At 36.3% G+C, this 25,107-nt stretch overlaps 1 protein-coding gene across 4 annotated transcripts in view; it reads left to right on the forward strand.

Moving 5' to 3' along the window:
- Positions 1-25,107, forward strand: part of Cntn6 (contactin 6) — a 347,844-nt gene that overhangs the window by 280,886 nt on the left and 41,851 nt on the right. For all 4 annotated transcript variants that reach the window (XM_036181619.1, XM_036181617.1, XM_036181615.1 and 1 more), the window contains exon 12: positions 20,153-20,280. In XM_036181619.1, the coding sequence (XP_036037512.1) occupies positions 20,153-20,280 (128 nt within the window). The remainder of the gene's footprint in view (positions 1-20,152; positions 20,281-25,107) is intronic.

The following is a 25,107-nucleotide window of genomic DNA, read 5'->3' on the forward strand; positions in this document are numbered from 1 at the left end:
CACACCAGTGTGCTCACAAATTAATTATTATTAAATCTAGAACATAAACATTAATATTATTGGAATCACTTTGTGTATGTATCTATATGTGTGCATGTGTGCATGCGTACATACATGTGTACATTCATGTGTTTGTGTGTGTGTGTGTAGTTTTTCAAGGCAATTGGCATCACATTTTCTAAGAGCTAGCAACAGAATTTTGGACATAAAGGATGGTCACAAATTACTTTTAAATTAGATTTAAATAGCCAAGAATAATTGTGTAAGTAGACAGACAGTTGAATAGTCTGATTTAAAGGGGAATGACAGATTATTGAGCCTATTTTTCAATTTGCATAAGGCCACATTCTGAACTTAAACAAGTCACACAGAGTCCCTGTGCATGTTCTTAATATCATACCAAGGTCATCATTTCACTTTAATAGAATATATATATATGCTTTAGACTTCTCATACCTCTGGTACTAAGTGACTCTCTTGTATGCATAGAAAGAATGAAAAAGAAATTTAGAAAACTAGTTGAAATTTTCAGTGATCCTAAATAGAAGCTTTTCAGTTCTTGACTTTGGGAGTGTCTCTATGGGAAAACAGACCCTTTTAGTTCTGTATAAAACTTCTATATGACACTGTCTTCTTTGAAATTTCATTAGCACTAACTCCTACTGCCAATAAAGTGTAACTACCTGAAGGTGGTTTAGAGAGAGTTAAAGAAGCCTATTGAAAGTCATCAAAGTGTATTGCCTAGTTATAAAAAAATGGTAGTGATATATGTTTTTGGACAATTTTTTCCTCTTTCATGAATCAGGAGTTTCCATCACAGACCCAGTAGGTGATGAAATTTACTTAGGGAGCCAAGTTCTGTCCTTCTGTATCAAGGCTGTTTCCTCTCTGCTAAAAAAGGAGAATTTTCTAAACCTTCCTTTGTTTGAAGTTATGTTGACAAGTGCTTTAATATATCGAAACAGTAACTCAGAACAAACAACAGTTGTTTTATGGCTAACATGTTTCCTATTAGCTTATGCACCATCATCAAAGTCTTCAGTAATTTAAGACTTCTGTCTCAGCTGTAATAGTCCATGAACATGGAAAATCCTGAAGGCAGAAAATTTCCCTTCCTCTGAATATGGTATTATTGTCATTAAAGAGTCCAACTGTGCTGGATGTTTTGTGGGGAATGAATGGTTACCTCATGTCTGTCTTCTTTTCTTTAGTGATACCAAGGATTTAATAACAATGTATAAATTTAGCAGAAAAGAAAGCATGCATTGAAAAGAGTTTAGCATTGAACATCAGACAGCATGGGTTCTTGTTACATTCTTTAAGGAGTATTATGGCCCTGAGTAAAATCACCAGACTACTGTTTCTTCTTTTTGGTCACTATAGTAATTAAATGTTGATTATTGCTTACTATATCCACATAATGACTGCCTGTCTGGAGATTATGGTCAAGATGAACAGAAAGGAGTACTTGGCTAGCTGAAATAGTAAGTTCTTTGTTGACTGCATAATCATATATGTCTTAATGACTTACTCAGGTGGAGAAGTGACTAAGCTAAAGACATTGTGTCTATGAATTATCAAAAAACTCAGCAGATCTGTTTGGGGGGAATTCAGAGAGTTTAAGGAGAACTCTGAAACTAGTAGGAAAGCCATTGAAGACTTTGACTCTCATACTTTCACTCAACATGTCAGTTTGAACACTCAACACAAGCTAGAAATAACACACTCAGTACATATTTTATGTCCTTCAATCAGTGCAAATTAAACTTTATTTTTTTAGAGGTTGTACATTATATCAGCTACTTTTCTTTTATAGTAAGAAAACACTATGGCCCAAAGCAAAATAGGGGATAGTTTATTTTGGCTTATAGATCCAGAGGGAAAGTCCAAAATGATGGGCAAGGCAGCAGGGTCAGGCGCACAAAGCTGAGCAATCACATCTTCCGTCACAAACAGGAAGCAGAGAGAGGGACCTGAAAATCAGGCAAGGCTATGTAATTTTAAAGGCTGCCTACAATGCCATACTTCCTGTCTATACTTCCTGTCTATCACAGGCGTCCACCACTGAAAGTTCAATAACCTACCTCCAAACAGCAGCACCAACTAGGGACCAAGTGTTCAAAGAGCTGAGCCTATACGGTATATTTGTCATTTACACTACTAGATGCAGCCGAACGAAGAAGACTTCAAACCCATAATTTGCTCATTTGTTAATTCTTCATAAATCTGATAAATATTCATTGAACACCCTTCTACTACTATAATGTACTATACTCTGAGGCTAAAGTATTAAACTAGGTAACTGCAAGTATATAACACTCTCTTCACCTTTCTTAAGAAATAGTTTTTCCTTAAAGTTATTCAGGCCTCAATTTTACTTCTCATTTGTTTGATAGCTTCTAACAAGTCCTTTAGTTTTCTGGTTCTCAGTTGAACCATTTTAGAGAAAATAGTGCTTCTTTCTCACAGAGGGGTGTCTGAGATACAAATGGCACAGCCTATGTAAAAGGACATGAAGTCACCATGTGTTCTAACATGTCTGCATGCACCTCTAGAAGTCATTTAGACCTCTGTGCAGTTCATTCTATGCATTCTTACATCTATCAGACTGAACAGCAACCAAAACTTCATCCTGGGAGGTCAAGGTAAATGCTGATGAAGTTCTTGTCTTCAAGGCATTCTCAGGCAACTGAAGGAATTAATCCCACATCTTCTGAATGTGATTAAACACTTCTTTTCCTTGTAGATCTACTTAGCCAGTGACCTGACAGAAATCAAAATCCCTAAATGCATCTCCTTTATTCCTAGTACACGCTGGTTCCCTATTCAGAGGCCGTGTTGAGAATTTAATAGGAAGTGTTAGCTTACTGAACAGACGGTTCAACAGTGTGCCCTTCTAGGCAACATTAAACATTGTGAATAATTGATCCTTAGTGGCAGTGGACCTAGGAGCCCCAAACCATAGAAACAAAGAGAAACAGAGCATTAAATTTGTCCTATCATTTGAAAAACCACAATGGAATCCATAAGTAATTTGCTGAATTTCTACCTCATTTCAAAAAACATAAAAATAAAATAAAACATACATATAGCCAGGAAAATATTCAATGATTATAAAAATACTCATTTAAGGCAACTCTTATTTGCTAAGCAATGTATCTGGTGTCTTATATATCTCAAAATAACATTCTTCCATATAGTGATATATAACTGAAGATCAGTGTTCTCAGAGTACACGTTACACTGGTGTCACTTTACCTCAGGTAATTTCCAAGATTCCATAAAAAGAAACAAGCATTTGCAGTCATGTTCCCTAGAAAGGAGAAATTCCATCCCATCGCAGTTGGTCTCAGAATGATATAATTTTTCACAGGCTCAAAACAAGAATACATCAGGTCTTCTGATACAATTTCTGTCTCTTTCACTTACTTATTTAAACTCTGTTTATGAACAAACCTCATTGAGTCACAGATTTTCTGTGCATTGCCTTTCCATGTACCACTATAGGCAGAAGTTTCTGTCCTGCCAGCAACTGCCAAATATCCAGTGGCTGCTTCCTAAATACTTGACTTGGAGGCTTAATATTACTTATGAATGCTCTGCTGGTAGCTTAGGCTTATTACTAACTCGCTCTTATACTTAAAATAACCCCTAATTCTTCTCTGTTTAGCCACATGGCTTAGTACCTTTTCTCATCTTGCTTCCTCTATATCTAGCTGGAAGCTCCTGTATCTGCCCTTCTCCTTATCATCCTTAGTTTGGTCACCTCCCCTAAATATCTGCCCAGCTACCAACCTGTCAGCTTTTTATTAATCAATGAGAGTAATACATATTCATAGTATAGAAATGATTGTTCCACAACATGTCATGCTTAAGCACTGTATATATTTGGATGCAAATAGAAGTCACTGTAGTGACAAGTAAGCCCATCAAATGAGGCACAAAATTTGAAGTGGATCTACTGCCATTTTCTTTCTTTTCTTTTTTTTTTTTTTTTTTTTTTTGGTTTTTTGAGACAGGGTTTCTCTGTGTAGCTTTGTGCCTTTCCTTTATCTTGCTCCATAGACTAGGCTGGCCTTGAACTCACAAAGATCCGCCTGCCTCTGCCTCCCGAGTGCTGGGATTAAATCGTGTGCCACCACCGCCCGGCCATTTTCTTGCCACACCACCAAGACTTCCCTTATGCACAGAGCATTGAATTGTGGGAAGGGATGAAGTGAAGGATGGAAAGATACCAGCAAAAATAACAGAATGGGGAAGTTGCAGAAAGGGAGGAAAAGAGAAAGGCGACCTGGGAGGACATTATCTGTGACTCCCATTCTTTGCTCCTGAGCAAATCAGTTGCTTTTCCTGTTCTCCAAAGAGAAACGTTACCTGTGAGAAGAAATGTCTGAAGTCTTATAACAAGGTATATCACACACACACACACACACACGCACACGCACACGCACACACACACACACACACACACACACACACACACACACACACACCACAGACAGACAGACAAACAGAATAGAGAGACCAAGAGGGGGACGGAAAGAAGGGAGGTGAATTAGTTTGCTTTTATTTTTCTCCTGAGTAAACTACGTGGAAAAAGCAGCTATTAATTAAAAGTCAAGGGCCCATTCATACACCATTGCATTTTGTCCCCAGAACCTTTGAATGACTGTCTTCACTTGTGGGGCATCAGCCGGACATGATCTGGATGCACAGATGTAAGAGAGTCCAATTTTTACTCTCCCTGTTAGAATATGATTTTCTCTATTTTACATTTTTTTCTTTTGCCTAGTCTCCAAAGTGCTACCTTAACAATAAAACAACCCTTCCATACACACTTTTTCCTTGTTGCTTTAATCATCCTCCAGCAAGTGAAACAAACAAACAAACAAACAAACAAACAAACAAAAAACAGCTTCTCTGCATCTTGCTTCTTGCAGAGCCTCCTAATAAAAGAAGCAAATAAAGCTAATTTTATTTTGTATCACCAACTACTTAATGTAACAGTGCTTAGTCCATCAGGTAGCATGAGTATCAACTAGGCAAATGAACCATATGTTCCCATAATTAAGGCAGAGTGGCAGGCTGCATAATGCCAGGCTTGTTACAGCCTCCCTCCTGTGATGCCTCTTAATAATAAAATTTTAAATTGTTCATACTCAGCTCCTGAGAGCCTTGTTAAGGTGAGCCTTTCCCAGGGAATACATGTTGAAGATGTCAAGAGCCATCTGACACTCTTGCCTGTGTCACAGGATAATGTAATAAACTAAAATCCTTTGTGAGCCCTTGTCCATCTCGCTCTTCGGGTTTCCACTTCTGTCACCTAATCCTTATTCTGTCACTTCTATGGCCTCTACCAACTTTGTCTCATACCTTTTCATAGAATGCATGCAGAACCACCCGCCTGGCATTGTCTGATAGCAGCTTTCATTCATAAAAGGTATAAAGCCTAGGGCTGGAGTGCAGTCTTCCTGGGTAAAATCCTTGTTGCACAAGTCAAAGGGCATCAGTTTTCATGCTCAGCATCAACCTCCAAATATAAGGATATCAGTGTGTATCTGTAACCCCATGTTGGGCATGGGCAATAGAGATAGGTGAATCTCAATAGTGCTGGCTAGTCAGTTTAGCAAGAACAGAGAGCTCCAAGTTTAGTAACAGGACATCTCTAAAAAACTAGGGTGGAGCCAGGCAGTGGTGGTGCACGCCTTTAATCCCAGCAGTCAGGAGGCAGAGGCAGGTAGATCTCTGTGAGTTCGAGGACAGCCTGGGCTACCAAGTGGGTTCCAGGAAAGGTGCAAAGCTATACAGAGAAACCCTGTCTCAAAAAATCAAACAAACAACCAAACAAAAAAAACAACAACAAAACACTAGGCTGGAAGACAATATAGGAAGACACAACTAGTAGACCTCTGTTGTCTACACATGCATGCACCCATGTGTGTACCCCACATGTATGTGCAAATATACTTACAAAACTATGCATACAAACTTGCACATATATATTCATACACTCACACACAGAGAGATAGAGAGGGAGAGAAAGAGAGAGAGGGAGGTGAGAATAGAGAGACAGAGACAGAGACAGAGGAGAGAGAGAAGAGAGATGTAAAGCATGCCTTTAATCACACTCTGCATACTAGGTTTCTTATTTCTACCTTATGTTAGATTATTATGGACCTGCACCTCTATTTGAAATGTTTTTCCCTTGTTTCAAAACCAAAGGCAAATGTGAGAAAGTGTAGTTGGAGACCTTCTCTCCAGCCCCTGCCAAGCCCTGTTAGTCCAACAACCCATTTATAAAATATACACATAGATATTTATATTATTTAAACTGCTTGGCCATTTGCTCAGTCCTATCATTGTCTAGCTCTTACTCTTATATTTAGCCCATTTTTATTAATCTATACTTTGCCATGTGGCTCGTGGCTTACCAGTACCTTACATCTTTCTTGTTATGGTGGCAGCTGGCAGTGTCTCTCCCCACACAGCCTTCCACTTCCCATAATTCTTATCCTCCTCCTTGTCCCGCCTACCCTATCCTTCCTTCCTGGCTACTGTCCAATCAGCACTTTATTTATTTTAACCAATCAGAGCAACATATTTGACATACAAAGTGGAGAGGGAGACACTGCCAGCCACCACATGACAAGAAAGATATAAGGTACTGGTAAGCCATGAGCCATGTGGCAAGGTATAGATTAATAGAATTGGGTTAATTTAAGATATAAAAAACTAGATAACAAGAAGCCTGCCACCATCATGCAGTCTATAGGTAATATAAGTGTCTGTGTGATTATTTTATACATGGGTTGTGGGACTGCGGGGCCTTGGTGGCACTTGGAGAGAAGATCTCCAACTACAAGAAAGTAAGTTCTACCATCTATATGGCAGTATAAGCATATACGTGTAAGTATATAGCATCTTCCAAATTCTTGTACTGAATCCTGCAGTAGCACATGTGCGAGCTCCAGCATGGAGAGACTGTGAACTCAAAGGCCATATCAGAAAGTTTTGAGTGTGATCATGCATGGTAAGAACTTTGGGGAAAATGCAGCTACTAGAGCTACACCCAAGAATTTGATTCTGTAGCTGGGAAACAGGACAGAGGAACCTGTAATTTAAGAAACTCCAGGACAAGCAGAGACCAGCTTGATCCATGTACATCCTCTGGTAAAATCCATACTTTTTCTGTTGCCTCCTTTTTCCCTTAGGGGACATACTGAAAGTTCAACTCTTCTTCCTTCAGTGTTGTAAAGACACAAGCCTTCTGTTGCCTTGCTTTTTGAAAATATGAATCTAATTGGCCTTAGAACTATGTCAACTTACTATTAGCATTCCTTTCTAAGTGACATTTATATCTCCAAAATTCACATAAATATTCAGCAGCTATAATTTTACAGACAGAAAAGGTCAATTATTTGTGTAATTTATACAAATGACCTTTGTTCTTTGCTTGACTCTTTACAAAGAAGTGACTGCTGGATATGTGTGAAGTACAATGATCTTCAGAAGATCTAAGATTCTAAGAACTAATAATGAGTAAGAATAAATGCAAAGAAGATCGCTACCTACTATAGTTGAAGAAATTAAAAACTAACACCAGGGTATAGAAATCACCTGTGGTATTGTGCTCAAGATGAGAAGTGAGGCTATCACAAAATTTTGTTACATTTGTTAAAATTTTATGATTTCCTTTTGGTTTTGACAATGTAATATTGATTTTTCCAAATGACTTTATATAAGAACATTTTATTGAAACACATTGAAAAACCAATCTGTCTAATACCTACAGAAAGAACCTGTGTCCTTTTCATCTCCTTCTCCACTTCTCACTCTCTTCTGGCCCATGGTAAGAGTGAGAATCCTCTAGAATTTCCCAGGACAGAAGTTTGGTATCTACTAACATACAGTTTAGATCTATAATCTGATTGTCCATTATTATTTACCAAACTATTCACTTATTTATGAACACAGTAGGAAATTACGTGGTATAATGACAGTGTGGACCATCCATTACTTTTTCTCTTATCAGTTCAGAAAGACATAAAAGGTGAAGGTACTTGAGGTGGCACTGGAAGTGTACATGGAATTTTTCTGCATGTAGGAGAGTAGGCGTGGTGGGAACTGTTTATGTGAACAACTTAATCTGCAGCTTTAAAGTGAGTCTGATATTTGGAGTAGTTACACTGAGCCTTTGAGTTTGAATATTGACTTTCCTTCCCTGTGATAAGATGTATTTCCTCAAGGATCTTCTTTGTGCAGGAAGAAACTACATTTATTCCTTGGGTCATCCAACAGCTGACTGAAGACTTGAGGAATACTTAGTTATATTTAATAATAATGATATACATGTACATATATATTTCAGCCTATTCCTAATTAAATTAACCAGTGGAACCAGAAATCTATCCTTTCCATACCTGACCCTGACTTTCATCACAGTAGAATTATGATAATGGGAATAGCATTTATTTATACCATATCCACCATGGAAAGACAGTTTTCCAGGACCAGATACATCATTTCACGTGATTTTTTTTTTTTACCATATATCTATGATAAGTACACATTTATTGAATTTTACTTTTGGATACATAACACTAAGCCTTAGTGAAGTTAAGCATCACATACCCGGTCATGCAAACAGTAAGTCATGCAAGGGCATTCAGCTCTAGGGAGCACTGACTCCAAGGCTGAATGTAATTGTAACACTACACCATAGACTTTTAATTAGATTTCTGATTACTTTAGTACACATTTATTGAACTGAAGGGAACCTTAATACCATACACATTCTTTTTTCTTTGTTCAGCAATAGATAAAAACCTCTTCTCAAAATAGTCACACACATAAACAAATGCACAGGTGCATGCATGCACACGCACACACACAAACACACACAGAGATAAAATGTATCAAATACAGGTTATCTAAATAGAATCTCATTAATTTACATCTATGTGGGTACACATGCATCTGAAGGTTAGCGATAAAATTCGAGAGTCATTCCTCAGAAGATACCTACCTTATATATTTTTGGGTCAAGATCTCTTTGTGGGAGTTGTGCTGACTACTTTTGCCAGCAAGCTCCATGGACCATTCTGTCTACATCTCCAGTCTGGACACTTTAACAACAGGTGTACTGTGACTAGCTTTTTCCATAGGTACCGAGGCTTGTACTCAGGTCCTTATGTTCTCATGGCAAGCACTTTACCAACTTATCTCACTTGCCAGCTCTGGATGAGAGTTTTATTAAAATATACAGCATAATTTTAGTGACATGTTGACATAGACATGAAAATCTCACAAATATCCATGAATTTCTTGAGCTTTGTTAACATAATTGACCTGGGTGTGGAGTTGTAACAAGTATGGGGTCAAAAGACAAGAAGTTTACATCCATGTTGTGTAGCTAGAGTTTTCCTGCCTGGCCAAAAGTCAGGACAAATTTCTCTCACCCTCTAGGCTCATAGACGCTCAGACCCAACCAAGTAAACACACAGAAACTTATATTGCTTACAAAATGTATGGCCATGGCAGGCTTCTTGCTATCTAGTTCTTATATCTTAAATTAACCCATTTCTGTTAGTTTATAAATTGCCACGTGGCTCATGGCTTACCAGTACCTTACATCTCGCTTGTCATGGCAGTCGCGCAGGTCTATCCCCTCCGCCTTCCACCTCCCAGAATCCTCCTCCTCCTTGTCCCACCTATCTTATTCTTCCTGCCTGTCTATTGGCCAATCAGCACTTTATTTATTTTAACCAATCAAAGCAACACATTTGACATACAGAACATCCCACAGCAATGTTGATTGCCTAATCGCAGTCACTATTATAAGCCTAGTTATGTAGTCTCCAAGGAATACAATCAACATGGAGCAAATCAAGATCCAGAGTCAGAAATTCCACCAGGATATAATCACTTTCAGTTTCACCTTTATGAAGTAGGAGTGTCATTTCCCAGGGATTTCTCTTCTGGTATCACCAGATTAACATTGTCCAGTTACAAGAGGCAATAAATAATACCCATTAGTTTTCTAGCTCAATTCCTGAGAATCCAAGAACAATAGGGGTGAAATCACCATGTAAGGTCAACTGGCAATATTTGAACCTTGTTTATGTTAAACTCAGGCACAGACACAACTTCCCACTTCTCAAAAGCCTGTCCACATGTAGAAACCACACTGAACATGTGCTCTGAAATTCCAATGTTCAGATTTCTTTTTGTTCACTTTGGCTCCAGTCTCTCTGTCTTTTTAGTAGCTGCTCCTCTAGCTGTTTAGGGGAATGCATAGTTTCTTTTTCTGATTTCTTTTAAATCCTATGATCACTTTTTTTTGTCCTTTGGCAATCTTGCAATTTCCTAGCAGTGAGACATAGATGAGTTTGCCTATGAGTCTATATTATCTCCCTTTCATGTAAGTTTAGACATGAAACTCATTCCCCCCACCCTGCAAATATGACAGCCAATATGGACACAGCTTTCTCCCTTCTGCTCAACAGCAAAGTGTTCCTCTAAGGCCTGCTTCACTGGGTTAATTTAGCCCAGTTTCCATCTGATGTTTTTAGTGGGTGCTAAATCGCGTTGCCTTTATATTTTATGGAAGACAGCCTACTAGCACCCTCTTTGGCTTGCCGTTGGAATGAAGACACATTATGACACAAAATTATAATGCTGTTTAGCAATTTCTGTTTTCTTTCATCTCTTCATTTGTGTCTTGATTCAGGCATCATGAATCTGAATATTTGGTCTGTATTAGTCACTACAAAGCTGTTGCTTAAATCATGTCTTTATCTTGAACAGGAAGATAAATCTAGATAGCTTCTGAAATCTGAAAGCCCACTTATTTGTCTTTTTACTTGGAATTTATGAACATTGAGCCAAAGACTTTGAATCTTCACTGTTCACATCCATAATACCACATTAGGCATAAGGTAAAAATAAATATTAGATACAGGCAACTTTTTTATTCTTATTTAAAATGTATTAGAGTTAATTTCTCAGCCATAAGTAAAACTTCTAAATACCGCTTGGTAAAATAAAGACTTTCCATTATGCCCATGCAAACCACAAATAACTTTTTGGATAATCAGTTCATAGGAAATACTTTTCTTTTCTGTTGAGAGAGATTACAGAAAATAGATGGATCTGGTCTCTCACTCCTGAAGTCCTGGATACTCAAAAAACTGAGGCAAGAGAACACCGCATTCATAGTCAGCCTGAACTGCAGAATGAGATCAAGGCTAGCCTGGGTTATATCATGTGTTTAAAGGATTAACTTGGCAGCTAAGTGAGGCTCTGCCTCATTTTTGTTAATTGAAAATAGGGGAAGAGATGGAGATGCAAGCTTATTGGTATACCATGCATGGGGCCTTAGGTTCATTCCCTGGCATGTAACTTAAAGAAACTCAGGAATGTTTTTTATCTTCCATGGCATGTAGAAAACCCTGCTTCTTGAGCAAAGGTAGTTTTGGGGTCCCTTCTGTTAATAATGTCTTTTCATAGATTTTCAATTTGGTTTTCCTTTCCTTATTTTCCATGTCCCATCACTACCCAGTAAATTTAGTTACATGTGACTAATATAGCTCAGTATACAGGCTTTAAAAAATATATTTGCCTGCAGATAAAACAGAGCCCCCCCCCCAAAAAAAAAATAAGTAGAGATGCATCACAGCACTTTTTGTAAGCCAGGAAAATATTTAGGGATCATTGATTGTGGTCTATATTATAATAATTTAAAAGATTTTGTGGGCTGTGGAGTTGGTTCAACAGTTATGAGTGGTTAACTCCTCTCCCCAAGGACCAGAGTCTGTTCCCAGCACACACATTGGGTTAATTATAGTAATTCTATCACCGGTGTGATCTGCATACATGTATACATGCCCATAAGCAGGTGCACCCACAAAATTAAAAATAACAAACATAAATATTTTAACAATATTTTGTAATGGATCGTGTTGTAATCTTTATTTATGTAAACTTTACACAATACAAACTTGAAGGGATTATTTTGTTTCAAATTTTCTGCTACCGTCTGCAAACACACAGAAATCATTGAGCAGGTTGTGGGGAGGTGGTTCAGTTTGAAGAGTGCTTGCTTATACATGCATGAAGGCCTGGGTTTGATCCCAGCATCATATAAACTAGGGATGGTGACAGACTTGTAATTACTATAATCAGAAGTTGGAGATGGGATGATCATTAGTCAATGTCATCCTCAACTACATAGAAAAATGTCATCAGCCTACATGAAATACTGACCCATTGACCAAATTAGCACTTTAGTGCTTATTTATTTTATTTACATTAAAAAAGTGTTTGCCTGCGTTCATTAGTATAATTAATTAATTAACTAATTATATCAATAAATTAGAAAGAAATTGGTCTGTAACAATAATTATGAGTAAACACTATAAAAATGCACATTCCTGCTATTGTATACTTTATAAAATTCAGTTAAATATAGAAACGGAGCTACCTCTTATTTGCATTCATAATTTTCTTGGCTACACACACACACACACACACACACACACACACACACATACACACACCACAAACTATACACATGCTACGCACACTATACACATACTAAAAATATATACCATACGTACTACAGACTTCACATACCACACAAACAACACACAAGCAGTAAACAACACATGCACATATCACACACATAGACACATACTACACAAACATACCAAACACATACATCAGGCATTGTCTTCTCATCCATAAGCCACCTGTTTCAATGAAAAAATAAATTTAGCTTTTCCAATAGATATGGAGAACAAATGATTTCTTTAAAATGAAAACGAAAATGACAAGGTCAATTATTCTGCCATTCTTTGGTAGGGAATGCCCTTGCACAGGCTTAGAAAACTTGACTAGGGACAGGTCCCGGTCCCACTGCCTGGGAGTTCTTGTCCTGGAGGAGATGGGAATGGGGGGTGGGTTGGGGGGGGGGGGGGGGGGAGGGCAGGAGGAGGGAGGACAGGGGAATCCATGGCTGATATGTAAAATTAAATTAAATTATATATTAAAAAAAGAAAACGACTAGGTCTGTGGGTAAGTAAACTAACAAAACACCCACATCTCAGTTTACTGATGTCGAATAATAATAATAGGGATCAAGAAGAGCATACTATGAACTGTCTTGATTAAGGGCAGGATGGGTTAGAGATAGCTGTATTCCTTGTGATAATTTCCAAGGAAAGAGAGCTTAGTTATTTGCTCAGGGAAGGATGACTGAGTAGTGAGAATGTTGATAGTGCAAGATCTTATCTTCCTGCTCTGCCAGGCATCACTTCAAAACCTAGAGAAATCTAGGTTTCCAATCACATCAGTTGTCCCTGAAGATTCTAGAGGGAAACTACCTGGGGACTGTCTACAAAGAAAACAAATGGGAACTCATCTATCTGACCTCCCTTTCCTGCTGAGATCATATTATATAGATCTACAACAGTCAGAGGAGTTTAGAGAATATGAGAAACTCCTGAAGTGTTTCTGAAACAGTGGGGATTAACGAGGGTTTAAACAAGTAGATTGGAGCACAAAACTGTGCCATGTGAAGAGAGTTTAGGCTCTCATCTGGCTATTCTGAAAAAAATAAAAGCTGAAATTGTTTTGCAAATTCTGAATACATACTTCCCCTATGAGTCTTTCAAGACTCTTTACTTTTAACTATATATATATATGAATATTTCATTATACCAGTGAGTATATAAATATATATGGGTGTTTGTGTATTTATATATGTTTATTTATGTCCACGTATGTAGACTTTTTCCAGAATTGTAGAAGAATAGGACAGAGGTAAATAAAATGTTTATTCATAAATGTTCCTGACCTTTCCTGATTTATCTTTCTTTGTGTTTTAATACTGGTTAAGTTAGCAGGTTTGTGGTGCTGTCCAGGAGATGACCTGCATCATTCAGAGTGTTGATGTCCTTAGGACAACTGAAGTTTAACAAGATCTCTCTTTTAGTTTTATCCACTTTTTACTCCATGAATGATCCTATGAGAATATAAACTGGGTTCAAATGAATTAATTAAGTAAATCTTAAATTTAATCCTGTACAGAGGTGCCAGATAGTCTCTCTGTTAAATTGTCATTGGTGCCATTTAAAGTTATTGCCATGAAGACTAGGGAAATATAATCTTTATTTCTATTTATCCATGTGTGCTTTAGTATTTACTTTTCAGTCAATCAGCATGCCAGTCATTTTAGTAGCTTACAAAGTGATGAATATTTAAAAGAGAGGTTATTAATTGACAATGTGTTTAGCATAGATATTACACCATACCTTAACTATAGTGATCAGGTGAAAAAGCATTGAAATGCAATATCAATATTTGATGCAAAGTGGATTCCAGGGGGATCTTTTACTTTGAGGCTGAATTGTGAAGAGCAAAATTTATACAGATGTTTCTGCCTCTCATCTAACTCATTTCATTCCAATCTATTTTACATTTTCCAGATATCAGTAAAATTAGACAGTCAATTAAAATTTCATGGTCTACAGTATTATCTTCAGACAGAACCAGGAGCAATACTCTAGTTAATAATCTCACTATAAAAATAGCAGTATTGCTCTAGTTTCAGCAATAAGAAATTATAATTGCTCAATGTCCTAATTTCCTTTATTTTAAGAAATTTAGCTATTGCTAATCTTCTGTGCCCTTATATCTTGATAAGATATCACAAAAAAATACAATCTCATTTTCACCTTAGGTTAGAGTCTATATAAAAAGAGTTATATATAAATTATAGTTATAATATACATATATATATATATATATATATGTATATATATATATAATTTATACAGTTTATGAAGCATGAATACCACATTAGGGAAAGAGACAAAAAATCAAAATCAAAATCAAAACAAAACAAAACAAAAATATTGTACTGCCCTGAGGATTTGATGTCCATGTTCCAAATAACTGAGCCTTGATTTGTTATTTGCTATGTTATTGTACATCCCAAGTATATATTTACAATAGCCCATGGGATAGAAGACTAAGGGTTTGAAGTAGCCTGGTGGACATTCCAACATTGTGTTGCTTTATTTGCTTATGATTCCTCCATGACACTCAAAAGATAGAAATGTATGCTCAATTACTTGGTAAATCTGACTTAAGCATTTAATGTTTCCATGTGTGGCATAGTTTCTACATGCCACAGAGTAATGTGCCCATTATCTTAAGCTGTCAAGCATGATATGCTGTGCTGAATTCCTATGTTATGCACCAATTATGAAATGAAATGAATAATTTGGTCCAGAAAAATACTGTTCCCTTTTCTGTAAATTGGATGGTCACACTGCATCTATACATGTGAATGTTGTTAAAAAGTCCTCTTCATATACAACATTTCAAATGTAAATGTCATAATGTACAATTGATTTAAATAATAGAACACTCATACTTAGTAAATGGTGGGAAATGTTTCTATTTAATTATATGAGGGGTTGAATATCCCAATTAAGTAGGTACTTCAGAATAAAGAATCGAGGGAAATAGTGTTTTTCTTGAGACATAGACACACAAGTCAAGTGTCAAAACTTGGTGACATCAAAACCAAAAATATCCAGGAACAGATAAACATGGGTGTTTCAAGATACCAAGCACACAGATGGATCCAAACAGATTTAAGAAGGTGAGCACCAGCCACAACCAACGATAGTTGTTTTAACTATGACACAAAGAAAAGGCCCAAATAATAGTATGAACACTGAACTGAATTTGAATGGGAGGAACAGCTGCAATGTAATGAATTTAATTTTCATAACAACTCTAATAAATGCCTGAACACAGAAAAAATCATGAAGTCAGGGAAGAGAGTAAGCAGCTCTCTACTGGGATCATCGTTTTGGCGTGACATTACTTTTGGCCCCGGCATCCTTTTTCCAGATTGACCATAATGGTACTTATTATGGAATTTTCTGTCTTATTTTTGAAAACCATTCTGATTTATGTGTGTGTGTGTGTGTGTGTGTGTGTGTGTGTGTGTGTGTGTATTTCAAGTATCAAGTATAGAAAGACTGCATGATCTCACTCCACAGTGGATTATGAAAATTATTCTCAGAGTGACTCAGAGTGACTCAGAGTGGAAGAGTAATGACCAGAACATGGAGAAAAGAAAAGGGAAGGTCAGAGATCATTCAGAGAGCAAAGCACTGTTATTTTCTAGCCCAGTGTTGAAGGTGAATATAATTAATATTAGTGCATTATGTATCTCAAAGTAACTAGAAGAAATAAACTTGAATCTATTCATCATAAAAAATGATAGAAGTTTATGATGGTAGCTATGTTAATTGCCATAAATTTATTAGTACTCAATGTACAAGTGAATCTAACCATATTTTCCCTTACAAATCTGTGCAAACATTATCTGTCAGTCAAAAATATCTACTTTAAAGCTTGGAATGTTTCTTAGGTACCTGGGTTCAAGATCAATATTTAGATGATCAGAGATGATCAGGACTTCAGGTCTCTCTCTGTCTCTGTCTGTCTCTCTGTCTCTCTCTCTCTCTCTCTCTCTCTCTCTCTCTCTCTCTCTCTCTCTCTCTTTCTCTGAAGTACCTAAGATCCCCTAACATAAAGACAGACTAAACGCTTCCAAGTCTGACATTAGGTAAAAAGGCACACATGGGCTGCTGCCACACACATTGCAGACAGGAACACAATCTGGGGCCATCTTTACTGCTAAGCGTTTGCAGTGGATTGCTTTGGGATCACACAGAATGTTGAATTTGCAACCTACTAGGGGAAGAGCCTAGGCTTAACAGGAGAACTAATAAAGAAACCTGGCTGGAGAGATGGCTCAACCATTAAAGGCTAGGCTCATCACCAAAAATACTTAGAAATTTTAACATCACCAATCTCTGTGAGTTTGAGGCCAACCTGGTCTCCCAATTGAGTTCCACGGAAGGTGCAAAGCTACACAGAGAATCCCTGTTTCGAAAAACAAAAACAAAAAAACAAAACAAAATTAACACATTCTGATTAGCTAGATTTCAGTAGGTTTAAGGTTAATGAACTGGATTCTTATCTCATCTCTAAGTATGCAAACACTTCCTTAAATCTATGAAGAATACAATAGAAAAAGGAACAAATATATCACAGCTCAATTTGAACCCAGGTAGCTAAGATATATTCCAAGCTTTAAAGTAAGTCGGAGTTTTTTTCTTTTTAAGTTTTCAAGACAGGGTTTCTCTGTATAGCTCTGGGTGTCCTGTATCCCACTAGTAGACCAGGCTGGCTTTGAACTCTGATATGCCTGCCTCTTGTCTCATAAGTGCTGGAATTAAAGGCAAACACCACCACTGCCTGACTTATCCTCAGTATTTAACATTATTTACTTCTTGAATCAATATTGTAACAGCAAACAGGCTGCTTCAAACATAGGTATTTAGCAAACATAATCTAAGAAGAAAAATCAGTTTTAACATTTCTTCACTCTCAGCCCCCTATTTAAATTAGTTTTGCGTTGTTAGAATCATTCCCATAATTCCATGGTGTTCATAAATGTCTACAATAAATTAAATGATCTGTGTTCTATGAATAATAAGTCTGAAATTGAAAAGCATATAGTCAATAAAATTATTATTATTTTATTTTTTCGTCTTTGTAATTATACTCTCTTTGCTGACAATTCATTCAAATTTCCTTTTTTTTTTTTTAAATTTTTTTCAAGACAGGGTTTCTCTGTGTAGCTTTGGAGCCTATCCTGGAACTTGCTTTGTAGACCAGGCTGGCCTCAAACTCACAGAGATTCACTTGCCTCTGCCTCCCGAGTCCTGGGATTAGAGGCGTGTGCCACCACCACCCAGCTCAAAATTTCCTTTTGATTACCAGAATGTCCTTCCTAATTTTTGACATGTAATCAAATTTATATGTAACATGTCTGCACTTTGTTCTTTAAATGCTAAGGAGGCCTAAGTGTAGTATAGATAGAATACTTTAAACTCCTTTGCTCATCTGTCATAATCAAACTTCCTGATATTGTATCTTTGAAAATATCCCAAAACAAGGATAATAAAATATGAATCTTTATGTTTCTATGTAAATGTTGCCAAATTGTGAAGTAAATAGTCTATCAGTTTATAGTGTGCCTTTTGCCTTACCTATAAATATCTGCCAGTCACTATAGCCTGGTTATGGTTGGCTTCATTCTTGTTCTTTTATCTTGTTGTATTTGAGAAGTATTTAATGATTGTTAGGTAGGAGCAGCATGATGTCTCTATTCATGTACACTGTTCTATTGGCCAATATTGGTTTTAGGCTTTGAGGAAAGTTTTCAGTAGTCTCTGAATGATAAAAATAGAGTGTACTGCATTGCTTCTTACTCCTCACATTTTCTCATGAAGTCAGGCAAAGGGCTGTGTATTGTATACTAGAGTAAAGTTGCTACTGAGTCTATGATGTGGTATTGTGATTTGTAAGGTGAATCAGGATTTATTAAGCCAGATGCTTCAGAAATGAGAAATATAATGCACATCTGCTATGGGAGAATACTGCAATGTCATAAATTTCACGACCTAGGACATCCTAAATCCTTTTCTGCTCACTATAAGGAATCTAGAATCCATCCTTAGTAGTAGTCTAGCATTAGACATATAACTTTTAGTTGGCTGATATTCACTATGGTTCAAATTGGATAATTAATTATATTAGCTCGATTTTGTGTTATACACATATTAGAAACAATGATCTGCTTGCACTTCTCCAAATAACAATTTTTATTGTTAATAGTTATGACATGCATGCAAATTGGCTTGCCCCTCTTCTTTTGAAAACTGTAGGCATTAATATTAGTGTGTTGCCATTTTCTTTAGTAGAATTCTGAATACCAATCAGTATTTTAAAAACTGCATTTTTGAAATATTGCTAAATAAAATTGTTTCCCATAGAACTGGAAACCTAAATTTGAGAAAATGTTTTATTTGTTCCCATTTTGTCTCTTTAATAAAAACATTTTGTTGAAGCAAGGAAGAACACACTTGGGTTTTTGTGGTGATACTTTATTTGTGCTGGGGATCAGAGGTCAGCGAGCCATAAACAGAAGTTAGGCAGTGGTAGCACATGCCCTTAATCCGATCACATGGCAAGCAGAGTCTCTGTGTGGTCAAGAAAACAACAAAGCATGGTAACATGAGCCTTTAATCCCAGTACCAATCATAGAGACCTGGAAGTCTGTACAGACAGGCAGTGATAAGGAAGTCATGTGGCTGGCTTAGAGCCAATAAGAAGGCAGAACAGGAGGGCAATAAAAGCTAGTTTAGACAAGAAGCTCTCTCTTGGAAGCTTCTGTGAGTTGGTAAGCTGAGGCTAGTCGTGGCTGTTCACTCTGATCTCTTTGGCTATCTCCTCTGTATTTGGCTCTGTTTCTTATTTAATAAGACTGTTTAGAAATTCATCTATAGGTTTTGTCTATTTACATTAAAATTATGATGTTTGCTTAGTCTATGTCTTAATGTCAGAGAAATCTTGGGGACCATTCTGGAACACCTGGAATGTATGAGCTAGTCCTCTTTTGTGTACTGTATAGTATAAGAATATTTAATTTCAAGTGGTACATGAATAATTCATGTTTATACTTCATTTTGCTACTTTTTGGTATGATGTGCTACATAATAAGCACAGCCCTTGCACACAGAACCATGCAGATGGTCTCGCCAACTGTCTAGCAAAGTTAAGTTTTTGCATGATTCAACTTTCTTGTTTGGTCATTTTAAAGGCTTGTTTTATGAATGCACTGATTAAAAAGTGAAAGTTGGCTTCCATTCTAACAAATTCACGTTCAATTTTTAAAAGTGAGTTAACTATTCCAAATGTATGACAGACAAATGATTTCATTTCTTATTCTTCTATCAATTGAGTGTTAGAACATCGGGAACTCAATTATTTGATTTTAATGTATACTGAAATAAATGGTAATAATTCAAGTAATAGCATAATATTCTATGTCAAGAGAAAATCTTATGCCTTTTATGATATTTAGATTTAAGATGATTACAGATTAAGAACATGATAGTAGTAAATTAATATTCTTACCTATCCATAATTTAAGTAATATTTGAAAATATTTATGATTTATTAATTTCAAATAGCCTTCCATTGTATATTTTCTTTTTAGAGTGTTTCTCTTGGAGGATGGCAGCCTTAAGATATGCAACGTGACCAGGTCCGATGCTGGGTCTTATACCTGTGTAGCCACAAATCAGTTTGGCAATGGGAAAAGTAGTGGAAGTCTCATTGTGAAAGGTACATTTTTTGTTGTTGTTGTTGTTTTCCAGGGACCTGTTGCATACCACAGTCACCTACACATCTTGATTTGTGTTGCCATGCCAAACTGGTAACATATTGTATATGCAGAACATTTAGTTCAACTGTTTCCATATTCATTAGTGGGGTGTCCACCTTAGAAATATAGTGTTATGATAAATGTGAATGCTTTAGCAGTGAAAACCTGCTGTGGAATATTAAATGTCTCCATATGCCTTAGTGTTTGGGACCATAGGCATTTTGATGCAATTCCTGTGTAGCTCCTTTTTTGGATTAAATGTTACTCAGATGCTTCTGCTTTGCATGAACATTTTTATGTGTCTTTGTTACTTTTCTATTGCTGTGAGGAAACAACATGACCTGCAATGAAAGAAGGGTTTATTTCCTTATCTCCAGAGAAATAGGAGTCCATCGCCATCCTGGCAGGGAGCATGACAATAGGCAGGCAGGTATAGTGGGGACAGCAGCTGAAAGTTCATATCCCAGAGAGCACATTGGGAATGCCTCAAGCTTTTGAGAACCTCAAATCTCACCCACAGACAAACCTCCTCCAACACAGCCACACCTCATAATCATTCTAAAAGAGATTTGCCAACTAAGGATTAAGTTTAAAATATATGAGTCTATGAGGCATTCTCTCTCATTCAAGCCTTAATGCTATGTATCTAAGACAATCCAGTTTAAAACCTGTTCATTTGTTTAAACAACTCTTTGTCCATAACTAAGATAAGGTAGAGTTTCATGAAGCCACATTAAATAAGCAGTTTTTTTTTTAAAGTCACATTGTCCACAGGAGCCATACAGTATCCCCCTCCTAGAAAATATATAAACTAGTATGATTTGGCAAGGTAAAGGCTGCATATTCCACTGTTAAGTCTTTTAAGCTAATATCAACTCAAATGCACCTCCATTTATCAACAAGGGACATAATTAGTATCAGGATTGTCTATTCTCTACTAGTGCTACTTTGTTCTATTTAATATTGGTTCATGGAAATGGTGTGTTTCCTGGAAGCCACGTCATGTCTGTTATTTCTTGCCTCCTGGATGGTAAAAATGACTGTCCCAGTAAAGCAGTGTGTGCAGCTAATTAAGCCCAAATGATTCACTTCTGCGATTTTGTTTTCTCATATTTTCTGTATAAAGAAATGTATTCAAGAAAAAGCAGTTACTAATTTCAACTATCATTTAAAATAACCCATGGAAAATAAATACTCACTTTTATCCCTAGAAGATATTTCTGCCAATTTGTCTCAAGTGTTTGACATAATGTCAACAATTGTCTGAGATACTCGGGGAAACTGTAACTGATAAGAATCAATGTGTCAAAAATCCCACCAGTGTGACACATTTTCAAAAACAAACAAAAAGTAATCTCCTTTCTTAAGATTGTATTGTCATTACTTTCTAAAACAGAGATGGACTTTGCGTTTCAAGACACATGCCATGGTTTTATTGAATACCAGGGTATTTGCGCAGCAAAGTTTCTGGAGCTTATATATAGAAAAGTGCTTTATATTTGAAAAGTTTTTTTAAATATATATTTGAGGAAATAATATGTTCTGAAAGAAAAGAAAGTGAGTTTTATTGCATTGTTTCTAACTAAGACACTATAGAGTGTACATTTTCATTTAATGATAGTAAATGACAAAGTATAGTAGAGGATGTCATGCCACTGTAGTTGAGTGGTAGATATATAGAAACACAAATGGTTATACAAATAGGGAGTAGGAAGGTGTAGCTAAAATTTTCCTGGTCCTGCCTTTCTCCCACAGCCCTGTGACCCCTTGGACCCAATAAACACACAGAGGATTATATTAATTAAAACTGCTCTGCCTAGCCAGGCAGTGGTGGCACACACATTTAATCCCAGCACTCGGGAGGCGGAGGCAGGTGGAACTCTGTGAGTTCGAGCCCAGCCTGGTCTCCAAGGTGAGTTCCAGAAAAGGTGCAAAGCTACTTAGAGAAACCCTGTCTCAAAAAACAAAACAAAACAAAAACTGCTCAGCCATTAGCTCAGGCTAACTATTGACGAGCTCTTACACTTAAATTAACCCATAATTCTTGTTTATGTTTAGCCACATGGCTTGGTACCTTTTCTCAGTTCTGCCTTCACATCTTGCTTCCTCTGTGTCTGGCTGGTGACTCCTAACTCAGCCTTCCTGTTCCCAGAATTCTCCTCTCTGCTTCTCCCGCCTATACTATATTTCCTGCTTGGCTACTGGCCAATCAACATTTTATTTATCAACCAATCAGAGCAACACACATTCAGAGCATACAGAATGACATTCCCACCAGGAAGGATAGAAGTCAACAGTAGTAATGTGTTCCATGAGGATCAATTTATGTGGAATATTGAGGAATTAAGCTTGTTTACCCTCTAAAATACAATAGTAGAGCTGATGTTTTTGCTGGTAAAGTAACTTACATCCCTTCACTCTAAGGGCTAAAGAAAGAAACACTGGGTAGATTGCACTGATTGAAAGGCTTCTTCCAAGGTCTTTGAAACCTTTAGTATCATGATACTTACTGCACAGTAATAGTCAATGACAATAAGTGAAAGATGACTTAATTAGAATTTTCTGGGAATGTGCCTTGTATTAATGATCTCAGTGACAAATTTGAGGCAACTCATTTTGTTTCTATGTTTCTCAGGATTTTTTGTAGTTCTTGTAATGGGAATACATTTATCTGTATTTGAAGGCAATTCTAACAGTCCATCATAATCCATAAATACTCTATTTCCTAATGAAGGACATGATTATGTAAGATTATTTTGAGGTGTTTTTTTTTTTTTGCGTGTGTTTTTTTGTTGTTTTTTTTTTTAAATTTTTTTTTTTTTTTTTTTTTTTTTTTTTGCAAAAGACAACAGAAACCAACTTATTCTTTTGTCTACTGCTATTTATTGGGTTTTCATATTTTTTAATTTAAAATTTTGGGAGGATTTAATAAATAAATACACTCTATATCATATGTACCCTTCTGAATCTTCCTGTGTCCCCCATTTTTCCTTTTAATTCATGAGTTCTTCTATAATTATCATTGTCATAAATAACCTATGGAGTCTATTTAGAGTTACTCTTATGTTCACATGTCTAGGGCTGACCACTTGCAATTTAATAACCTATTAGGGGAATTTAGCCCTGGAGAAAACTGATTTTCTCTTTTTCACCAGCCAGTGATTGCATATAGTTCTAATCCAGGGTTGGGACTTTGTGAAATTTTGTCCCTATATGTTGGTATATTGACTGTTGTGGTCAACAGGAAAATCTTGTTTACGCAGCAACATTGTTGAAGTTTCATGAGTGCAGCTTCCCTGTGAAGTTGAGAAGGCACAGAGTCCTGGTAGTATGCCCGTTACTCTTCTTCCAAGTCATTCACTTTGATTTAAAGGACCCAAGCATCCTTCTACACTTTCATCTTCTTACAGACTATGAGGTTCACTAAATTATTATGATGATAGTTAGAGCACTCCTTGCCATTTTTGTAAGTAGCATAAATAAGGCAAGAAGAATTTATGTTTTAATCTGAGATGAATTTAAAGTCCTATTGCTCTTACAGTACCTGCATATGCCCAGTGTTGAGACTGATCTGAAGGATATTCTGATTGATCAGAAGGCTATTCTCCTGCAGCTCTGTCCACAGAAATATTTTCTGTACTGGATAGTTTTTCTCTAAAATGTGACAGTTTTGACTATTTCAGAATCCAGCCTTCAGGAAACAAGTTACAGCAAAGATATCTAAAGGAAATGGAGATTTTAAAATACATTTACCTTTCTAATCTTGGGGTTTATGTTTATGAATTTCTAATAGATATGACTTGCATAAGAAGGTAAATAGAAAACTGTAGGAAATCTGAGAACTTTATGAAGAAAATCCGCTGGCCTAGTGTTTATGACCACACTGGAGGGTAAATGACCTGCAGGAAACCTGCCTGTGTTGATATAGCTGATGTCAATATATGTGGTCATCAAGTTGTTCTTATTTATTTATATATAGTCATAGCAATGAAATTTGTTAAATTTTTATTTTTATTTTAATCTTCAGAAAATGTATAAATCTCACAATAAGGGATTTTGAGTTTTTGTTTGTTTACCAATGACAAACACCCTATAAAATATGAACTTATAGACACTTAATTATATCCATTCCTAGAAAAAGAAATTACAGATATTCAGAAACCATATATACAATATATTTACAAGCATTTTTAAAAAATCTATTATTGACCTGCAGGTTCTAATCTTGATTAGGTTGTCCAACCTTTATATACTTCTACCTCAATGAGACTGCTGTCTTTCATTTACTTTCATTCAAGGATGTTGAAGGTAGCATTGTCAAAACAAAACAAAACAAAACAAAACAAAACAAAACAAAACAAAAACAAACTATAATTTTACAATCTATAAATTTGAAGCATTGGTCAGGGAAAAATTAGTGTATATTGTTCTAACCGTGTTCTTGCCTATCAAGATGGCTTAATATTTGTGAGAATGTGTTGTTTGATACATAATGTCATCTGATGGTCATTCCAATGTCAAAGATGATTTTATTTCTCTAACCCAAGTTAGTACATGCTAGTCAATGTTAGGATAACAGTGGTGAGTAACAAATGAGAAATTTCAATAAAGCTGATAAAACAATCATATCCCTTTGAATTTATGTATCAGCTTCAGTCATGCAGGAAATGTTGCTGTTAGATAACATGTAAAGAGATAATAGTTTACAAGAGTGAGATATTTTCCAGCTTAATTTTAGCTGATATGGCTTATCTGTGTTAAGAGGATTCTGAAGTTATCTGCACTGT

Source organism: Onychomys torridus, chromosome 3 (genome assembly GCF_903995425.1).
Source record: "Onychomys torridus chromosome 3, mOncTor1.1, whole genome shotgun sequence".
NCBI lineage: Eukaryota > Metazoa > Chordata > Mammalia > Rodentia > Cricetidae > Onychomys > Onychomys torridus.